General features: G+C 38.3%; 1 protein-coding gene and 1 pseudogene across 2 annotated transcripts; both read right to left on the bottom strand.

Annotated features, from left to right (window-relative positions):
- Nucleotides 1–3,135: 3,135 nt before the first annotated feature.
- LOC107020929 (acetyl-CoA acetyltransferase, cytosolic 1) lies at nt 3,136–9,246 on the bottom strand. 2 transcript variants are annotated; one of them, XM_015221462.2, is made up of 15 exons: nt 9,099–9,246; nt 8,210–8,273; nt 7,537–7,635; nt 7,270–7,443; nt 7,036–7,141; nt 6,475–6,613; nt 6,036–6,113; nt 5,882–5,947; nt 5,388–5,473; nt 4,966–5,065; nt 4,711–4,821; nt 4,586–4,627; nt 4,264–4,350; nt 4,043–4,152; nt 3,136–3,358 (listed from the first exon to the last, which is right to left on the bottom strand). In XM_015221462.2, the coding sequence occupies exons 2-14, from the start codon at nt 8,244–8,246 to the stop codon at nt 4,063–4,065; spliced, it is 1,215 nt and encodes a 404-aa protein (XP_015076948.1). In that variant the 5' UTR covers nt 8,247–8,273; nt 9,099–9,246; the 3' UTR covers nt 3,136–3,358; nt 4,043–4,062. The 2 variants fall into 2 exon arrangements, with proteins under 2 accessions (XP_015076948.1, XP_015076949.1); XM_015221463.1 differs by lacking the exon at nt 3,136–3,358 and adding an exon at nt 3,509–3,898.
- Nucleotides 8,806–8,916, bottom strand: LOC114077395 (annotated as a pseudogene).
- Nucleotides 9,247–9,722: the final 476 nt, after the last annotated feature.

Raw genomic sequence — 9,722 nt, 5'->3', positions numbered from 1 at the left:
TCCGTCGCCAAGTTCAGAGAGTCGATTTCAGTACCCAAATTTCAGAAGTCTAAGTCTTTTGGAGCGAGACACCCTCGACGGCCCGTCGTGACCATGACGGTCCGTCGTGGGTTCCGTCGACTCACACAGTTTTTCCAGAAATAAAATCTGCTGCTCAAAACGACTAAACAGGTCGTTACAATTCGTGAGTAAGTTGTCAAGTGCCGCATGGAGTCTTAGCAAATACTCTAAGTCCATGACAAAGTGGTATCAGAGCGAGGCTTGATACTAAGGGAATGACTACCGAAGGAGACATAAACGGCGCTAGCACCACCAACGTCCGTCTGGATGGTGGTAAAAAGAACCGAAAGGGAAAGAAACATCAAAAGGGTAATGAGGAGGTGCTGCCCGAACTCACACCTAGCGAGGCGCTAACATCTCATCTACCCACGACTGTCGAGGCAAGTGACGAAGAAATGGGCGAAGATGTCATAGACGTCACCGCTGGAGAAAAATGGGTCGCAAGGGTGAAAGTGGCGAGACAAGCCGTCGAGATCTTAGGCCAGCGCATGAACGTGGCAGACGACAAGTTCAAGACCCTTGAGGACTTCACCCTTGAGGAGATCGAGAACATCCGTAAGGAGTTGGAAGGTCGCCAGCGGGACGAGTTCGAGATGAAGGAGGTTATCACTTCCTTGGAGTTTCGTCTCATGGAGCCGTTGAGCACGATTGAGACCATGAAGGCCGAGATAAAAGCACTCAATGAAGGCGTGGAAGTTGGAGGATCGTCGTCGTTCGACCGAAAAGGGAGGCCAAGGTCGAAGCTCCCAAGCCACCTATGTTCAAAGGCATCCGTGATGCACAAGAGGTGGAGAATTTTCTGTGGCATTTGGAGAATTACTTCAAGTGCAACAGGATGAAGAGCGACGAGAGTAAGATCAACACCGCTGTGTTGTATCTTTCGGAGATGGTCATGCTATGGTGGAGGCGTAAAGAGTCCGAGATAAGGAATGGGAGTTGCACCATCAACACTTGGGAGCAATTCCAAGAGGAGTTCAAGAAGGCATTCTTCCCTAACAACTTCATCTATGAGGTGAAGCGCAAGTTTAGGGAACTGAAGCAAACGGGTAGCATTCGCGCATATGTGTTAGAGTTCACCACACTCACGCTTCAGATTCCCAACCTCACAGATGAAGATGTTGTTCCACTTCATGGATGGGCTGCAAAGTTGGTCCAGGACGGAGTTGGAATGCCGACAGGTCAGGACGATTAATGAAGCCATCAAGCAGGCCGAAGCTTTGACAGACTTCAGGAATGAAAAGCCTAACAGAGCTGAAGGAGACGAAGTAAGAGGTAGTCATGACCATGGTGGGGAGATCGTGGCAAAGGCGAGGAGCAACGGCCACATCCTAAGAAACATGATACCTTTAAGTCCGATGGCAAGAAGTATTGACGTCATGGCGACATGGAGAAAAATACAGCGATTGCCAAAAGAGGTGGTTGCTACATATGCGGTGGGCCGCATGGCTATGCGAGGTGCCCTGAGCTGAAGAGCGTTGGTGCTATCCTGCGAAAGAGGAAAGAGAAGGAAGCACATGAGCAAGAACAAGGCGCGGAGACGACACAATTGGGATTAACAAGACTATGTGGAGCTATCACCAAGCAACTAGAGAAGCCGAGAGTATGCGCGGCGCAGTATGTCGACATCACGATCAATGGAAGACCCGCTCGTGCTATGGTCGGCACAAGTGCAGAGGTCAATATCATGACCAAGACGGCAGCGACAAGGTTGGGGCTGCGTTACAGTCCAAGCAACGCCCAACTTAGGACGGTCAAGGCACCACCAACTCCCGTGAGTGGAGTCGTGCATGGAGTAAGCATCACGCTAGGCAAGTGGCAAGGTAAAACCAACGTCACTGTCGCTTTTTTAGATCTCTTTGATATAATTCTTGGGCAGGAGTTCTTCCAAGCGTGTCACGCGGTGATTGATCCTTACCTCCAATGACTTCTGGTCATGGAGCAAGGAGGAACATGCATGGTTCTCCTAGGTAAGACACCAAAGACGGAAGGACAAGTACGTCTAACGGCCATGCAACTCAAGAAAAATCCCACGAAGGAGAAGTCGATATTTGTAGCCACCATTACAAGTTCGAAGGAAGAGAATGGTGCTAAGAAGTCCTTGCCAATGCATGAAGAAGGTTCCAAGAGGGAACAATGTTGTGATGCCAAAGAAGTCGCCGAGACGCTTGCCACCCAAGATGGAGGTAGATCGTAAGGTGGAGATAGAAGAGGTAAAGATGCAATTGAAGGAGTTGCGCAAAGGCATTGATCGAGTCAATGGACTATTGGTCGCGCGTACGAGAAGACAAGACTCGATCGCCGATGAAGTGACGATGCAACGCGGTCGTGGCATCAATAGTGGGGAAGAGTGTCACGTCCCGCCACATCATAGTTAAATTTTGTATCCGGATAGAGGCGGAAGGGTCTAGAGTTATGGAGAGGTTTGCGGGAGAACTCTAGAACCTTCTAGATTAATCACGAAGGCTAGAGCTAGAACAACTTAGACATTTCAAGAAAGTCTTTGGAAGATCCTAGAAAGTGTAGACTTTTCTAGAATATGAAATCAAAGTGTAAATAACTTAGAGACTTGTAAGTAATTTTTATTTACACTTAAGCCCCTATGAAGTAGTATAAATAGGTGAGCTCTCATTTGTAAATCAACCAAGCAAGTTGTAAGCAATCTTCCAAAGTAATACAAGCCTTCTTCCAAAATTCTCTTTTGTTCTTTCTAAGTCTTTCTTTGCATTCTCTTAGCTTTCCGAGTCTTAAAGGCTTACTTGAGCTTATAAGATCGTGAAAGATTCATGAGTTAGTTATCAAGTGCCGCACGAAGTCTTAGCAAATACTCTAAGTCCGTGACACATTGCTCTGTATATTTAAAAAGCAACACTTTTATCCAAAAATATAAAAGTACACAACTTATTATTTATAAAATTAATTTTAACTTAATAGGCATCTTGTCATAAGATTTGGAAGCCACCAATTAACCTATATCTTATTCATGTTAAATATAAACGTGTCAAATATCTTATCCATTTTTATCTAACCCATTTTCGATCTGACTAGCTGCTTGCCACTCCTAATGTATAATTTGAATTAGTTTATAATAACAAACTCTATGACAACATTTACAAAGCACAAAGAAGGAAAAGAGCTCTTTTAGGAAAGTAATCACTATTACATTTATTTATATGTGAAGACTACAATTGCTTGAAAGAAGATAGAAAAATTTAACAATCTTCTACTTAAAGACACCAACCACTCAATCTAATTAATCCATTGAAGCTCCATCTCTTGTAACTAAGCTTGCAATACTCACCTGCAATCAAATTAGCAGCTTACATAAGACAACATTTGCAAGCAAAATTCTACTTATCGTTCTATTGCTCCGTATAGAAATGATCATAGTGCACAATCACTATTCTCCTTCCTAGAAGTCTAACTCTATATTTTGATTGAAATAGTGAAATTTCAACGATCAAACATTCAACGACTAAGGATATGAGCAACAACTCTCAGTGCATGTGGAAGAACAAAGGAAGTGTGAATCGTTAAGCTTTGCACCTGAGCTAAACTAATGTTTCACGGTAAATGAGGGGAGAATTGCTAGCTTATAGAGGTGGTTAATTTTTAGGTGCCTAATTAAAAAAGTATCGTTGATGCTAAAGTTGTTCAACTATCGGCTAGCATTTCTCCCTGGGCAGATTTCCCTGCTGGATTTTCAAATTGAGTTACAAACGATTATTACAGAATCACATTTACAATCTAGTTAACACTTTTGCCGCATGGTCATCTCAGTGATAGTCTCTTGTATTCACTGTAAATATAAATTCTTCTCGTTCTCACACCACAGTTGTTCCTGTTGACACTTTTCAAAAATTAATGTCCAATCTATCAACTACATCCTATATAATCCATAAATTTCACATGAAGTATTGTATGCACTATGCTGAGTAATGTAAGTAAGACTTGATTCAAATGAATTTCCTATTTTAGTACTTACCAAAGGACTGAAGAAATGTATTACATAAGTTCTACAACAAGGGCCGAGGCACCTCCCCCTCCATTGCAAACACCAGCAGCTCCGTATTTGCCATTTTTCTGTCTCAATACCTGCAGTATTCCATGAGGAAGATGCATAATAAACATTTGAAGGTGCCACCGTTGCTAAGGTTTTGTATTTAACTTTAGTAATAGTGAAGAATTCAGTCTTGTACCACATACCCCAAGTAGAGTAACCAATATACGAGCTCCGCTACATCCAAGAGGATGCCCCAAAGAAACAGCTCCACCATGTACATTAATTGTTTCCTGAAAGAACAATTTGAAAAGTTTTTTTATGACCATGATCATCCAACGCTAAATTATGTACTGCTAAAGCAAATAATAGAAATGCCTTAAAATCCGCCAAACTTGATCTGTATTCGTATGAATGGATAAATCCAAATAGTTTCTCTAAAGAACAGATCCAGTCTAATTTTCTCAAAGTTTAAGAAATTCAGATATTTAGAAGCTCAACGTAGATATAGAGAGAGAGAGCGCTCACTGGATTAAGACCAAGCAGCTTTTGATTTGCTAGAGCTACTACCTGCAAGCAGTGTCTGTTAAGGACGTATTCAGACAAAAGACAAAAAGCTAGTTTAAATGAAATACAAAAAAAAAAAGTCATACCGCAAAAGCTTCGTTAATTTCGTAGTAATCAATTTGAGACTCCTCTAAACCAGCACTTTTGATGGCTTTTGGAATTGCTTTAGCAGGTGAAATTGTAAAAAGTTCGGGTTCCTGCACGGTAGTTGAATTTACGCGTCAAGATTGTAAAAATTGACAGACATGCCTAAGTGAAAACAAAAACTTCAACAAATCTCCAGATTCATACATGGGAATATAACATAATTGTTATTTTTTTCAATTCATAAACAAAAGTACCTGTGCAGCATCTGCATATCCTGAGATCTTAGCAATCACGTCTAGTCCAAGTTTTACAGCTTTTTCTCCACTTACTAAAACTAGTGCGGCAGCACCGTCACTGTAGAGGGAAATAATTCACTTGCCAATCAATTTTGAAAAAATTGCAAAAACCAGTTATTTCTAATGGATTATAAGAATTGAAGAAATCAGATACTCCTGAGGCAGGTCGAAGATGACATAAAACTACCAATCGCTACAGCCCTAAGGATGCAAAGAACAACTGTACTTTTTTTTTTTTTGAGGAACCTTAATCGTAACAGATATACTACTTTCGCTATAATTACAAAAGGATAAAATGCATTTAAATTTAGGGTAACACACAACATATTTATAAATGAAAGAATTGAAAGAAAAGGACATGGTGCATGTAACTCACAAACCTTATGCTAGAAGCGTTACCAGCCGTCACAGTACCATCTTTTTCCTTGAAACTTGGTCGGAGTTTCCTCAATTTTGCGCCATCAAACTAGCAAGACAGAACAAAATACATGAGAAATGTAAAGCTGATAGCTTTGAAGTTCCATGACTGGATATATAGGCGTTGTAAAATCTCTGCTGATGTACGTTTAACATATTTTAACTACCAAGAAAACAAAGTCGTTTCTTTGATCCTCTGGTATTTGAAAGGCATTACTGGCATACTGCACTCGAAAAAAAATTCATTCCCTTCTTCGGGTCAAAAAAATGATGCTTGTATTGATATAAAATTTGGCATTCAATTTTCAGGAACTAACTCTTTTTGTTTGCATTCCAATGCTCTCGTCATACATGATTAGATTTTGTATCGGTAAATTCATTGAACCGCCTAAAGGGAAGATGTAAAGGACAAAGACATCTATGGTATTTTAGTCTTGCTAGCAGTATATGTACTCACCTTTCCGGGACCTTCATCCTTATCAACAATGGTAGATGGTTTTCCTCTTCCACCAGGGACCTCAACCTGAAATTGCCCAGAATTTAAAAGGTGCACAGAACGTTTTTACATTAACTATGAGCTATCTATAGCATTGAAGTTTTAGTTGCTTTACCGGCACAATCTCCCATGTGAATGCACCAGCTTCCTGTGCAGCAATACCACGTTCAAAACTTTGAACTGCAAAGTTATCCTGCAAAAATATTGTTCAGACATAAGCAGTTGACTCCCCTTTTTTGTTTTTGAAAAGGAAAAGATTGGCCGGACATGCAAACACTTGATAACAAAAGGATGGAACATAGAAATGAGAGAATGGTAGTTTTTCCACAAACGAATAGTGTGATAAACAAATTACAAAAGAACATAAAGTCGGAATTGTCCAACTTTACGAAACACAGAGAGAGAGGGTGGAGATGCAGTGTATCACTTGAATCTTTTGTCACAAAAACATCTTTAAATGGTAAAATTGTACAACAGTATGCCAGTGTACATCAAAGTCAAATAATGGTTGTTGAAGCTATATTATTCACATAAAAAGAAATGTGAAAACAAACCTGATCCTCTCTTGTGATTTTGTGATTCTCAGCACATATTTCAGCACAAACTCCCATACCACAATCATTGTAGACATCCGTCAAACCATCTTTAAGCATTCCATCAACAAGACTATCATGACCTAGACGAGATCCCTTCCTGCAACGGTGCCAGTTTAGGCCATTAATGAATTGAAGAACAATGTTATTCAGAAGTAATAAAAAACAAGAAACAAAAGTGGGCAACACCAAGTCTACCACATGGATTAGAAATGAAAGAAAAAGAAAAATAAAAACAGCAACATAGGCTTGCTGTTTGAGTGTTCATTAAGCTCGTCGTTACGCTTAAGAACAGAACATGTGCATGCTAAGATCAAACAAAGGGAACATGGGCATTGTAGACATTACATTGAATCGTCCCCGAATAGGTATATGACAAAAAGTTAGGAAAAAGCCATTTATTCTCCTTATAGTCGCGAATTCAGTAAATTCTTTCCTCTCTTACTCTTTTTCACTGAGGGGGGAGGAAGGTGGAAACCTTAAGTCTGAACTGTGCTAGCTAAACTGTTGAAGAAAACAAACCTTGCTTCTGCAAAATATTTGGGGACATTAGACATGTTTTCCATTCCACCAGCAACAACAACATCATTGATGCCCAACTGTATACTTTGTGCTGCAAGCATAGTTGCTGCAAAGACGTATATAGTAACATTAAGTTACAACCAAGTCACATCTCGTGGCCCTAACAACATTTGTATAAAGGGTGATAGGGTTCTCTAGGAAATGATCTACTTATTGCAACTAGACAGTGCACACCTTTCATTCCAGATGCACAAACTTTGTTGACGGTAGTACATATCACTGTATTGGGTATCCCTGCACCCAATGCGGCTTGTCTAGCTGGAGCCTGCCCCAAGTTTGCACTGAGGACATTTCCGAAGAAAACTTCTTCTACAAGTGCTGGGTCAATATTTGCTCTCTTAATAGCACCTAAAGTTGCAATATAAAGAGAGATCAATATATGTCATTTGACAATGAATCTCTATACTTAACAAATTATGTCAAATTAGTTTAGAGTCATACCAGCAATGGCGATTGATCCAAGTTTAGTCGCTGAAACTGATGAAAGAGAGCCAAGGAAGCCACCCATCGGAGTACGGGCAACACCAACAACACAAACATCTGTTCAACAAAAGAATAAAAAGTAAGCAATAATGAGAAACTAGAATCTAAGGAACCTTGTGGTCCTGATATAAAAAGCAAAACATAAATAAGACTAGGTGTACAACAACTTTTGGTGTCAATTTTATCGGAAAAGGGGATATGACTGGTATGGAACTCCAGTAGAAATGTCATAATACAGGTAAAATAAAGATGTACTTGCCAAATTTTGACTCTCTAAGATAACAAACATCAAAAGGGCTTTTCCACTCTAAAGGTCTCAAAATTTTAACATTTACAATACAAAAGTAAACACAGATTCAAATATTCTTGAAACATTAGTTCAACATAAAACTAAATTACATCCAACAATGACTTGTTCTAAAGAATAGCCCAGAAAGCAAAAATTGAACAGGTGTTTCACTCCGCGACTGAAGTGAAGACCTATTTCTTATTATGCAATCTTTTAACGACGTGGTAAACAAAACCAACAAGAGAAGTGGCTCATATTGAAAGTACAATAGTTCTATGCTGAGACATTAAAGAAATGAGCTATACATATCTAAGCAATGAGCAAAACGAACAAATGTGTTACCTCTAGGCTTGATTGATTCTGCAGTTGCTGGAGCCATCGCGAGTGATATATGTGAAATAGTAGTCTGTTTTCACTCAAAACAAATCAGAATCTTCTCTCTAAACACAATCATTAATATGTGATGATCATATAACCTAAAATTATTGCTACTTATTGTTGCCAAATCATATGATTAGCATGAGTTATCTTCAATAAATTGGAATAACTAGGGTGTAAGGGCATTTAACGGGATGGGAAATTTAGCTAACTCTTCTGGCTATTAATATTTTTTTTTGATGACCGGGGTGTCCTGGCCAACTAATTCCACGGGAAACTCTGTCCACGAAAGCTAGGACAACTAGAAAGAATCACCTAGTGTTTTTGTCTCCTTTGAGTATTAACCCTCAAACCTCATAACCATCAACCACTTCATTGATTCCAATATTTCCTAGCATTAGCAACCTCATATATATAGTGTCTAGCAAAAATAAACCTAACTTCACAAAGAAGGGGTTCAATATGCATATACAATATCTTCCGCAGACCTCACTTCACTGCATATGTTTCATAGTAAAGGTTGCTCATGACACTCTAAATTGATTTTCCTTTTCATATTCAAAAATTTGTGCCTTTCTTTTAGAGTTGAGTGTGATCTTTGTACAGGATCTATATTGCTTATTATCTTCTCTATATCGTTCCAATTTTATCAAAATGTACCAGAAGGAACATGAGCTAAAACGAGGGGGAAAATGAAAACAAATTCATAAAAATCAAAAGAAATGAGACATTAGATCCAAAAAAAATGCTGAAATGATCTCTAATAAAAAATACCTTACTTGGATTCATCCACTATCAGATCTAATGAACAAACAAACAATTGAAGAAATGAAATTGCATGTTGCAAAAATACCTGTGTAATTAAAGTTTGGTAGGTGAAATAGCAGAGAGCAAAGAGTATGATATGCAAATCCAACAGAAGCGGGAGACTATTTATAAACAAAGAAAGGGGTGCGGGTGGGAGAAGACAAACGTGGGTATTTTTTTCGATGCTCTAATTTTTGTCCTTTTAAAAACTAATAATACATAAATATGTTAGTATTTAATTTGGTTTAACTTAGATTTATGTTTATTTAAAGTGTGTATAAGTAGATATTTAAATTTTCATACATTTGAACAAATAAAAATACACGTTTACAAGAAATGTGTATTCTATGTATATTATGTCACCTATTATTCATGTTCTTCTTATTTAATTTTATATAAGTTTAAGTGTTTATTTGTGCATACTCTAAGTTAGAAGGAATAAATATAAAATGAGGCTAATTTGAAAAATATTTTTATGTTATATGTATTTTTAATAGATGGGCGTTTCTAACACAAATTTAACTTTATAGAATTTAAAATTCTAATTATAAAAATATATATTATAAATAACCATTATTTTTATGCAAATATGATAAAAAAGAGTAACTTAAAATATTGATTAAAGTTGATATATTTCTAATTACATGGCATATGACCTTTAATTTGCAGT

The sequence above is a fragment of the Solanum pennellii genome, chromosome 5, assembly GCF_001406875.1.
Source record: "Solanum pennellii chromosome 5, SPENNV200".
Lineage (NCBI taxonomy): Eukaryota > Viridiplantae > Streptophyta > Magnoliopsida > Solanales > Solanaceae > Solanum > Solanum pennellii.
The sequence above is the reverse complement of the archived record's forward strand: the minus strand, read 5'-3'. Positions and strand labels throughout refer to the sequence as shown.

Excerpts from the sequence above, each read along its gene's own strand:
- LOC107020929 (XM_015221462.2), bottom strand. The coding sequence starts at position 8,246 with ATGGCTCCAGCAACTGCAGAATCAATCAAGCCTAGAG. Across the intron at positions 7,636-8,209 it reads AGAATCAATCAAGCCTAGAG|ATGTTTGTGTTGTTGGTGTT; the intron begins GTAACACATTTG and ends TTTGTTGAACAG. Across the intron at positions 7,142-7,269 it reads TTGTGCATCTGGAATGAAAG|CAACTATGCTTGCAGCACAA; the intron begins GTGTGCACTGTC and ends ACGTCTTTGCAG.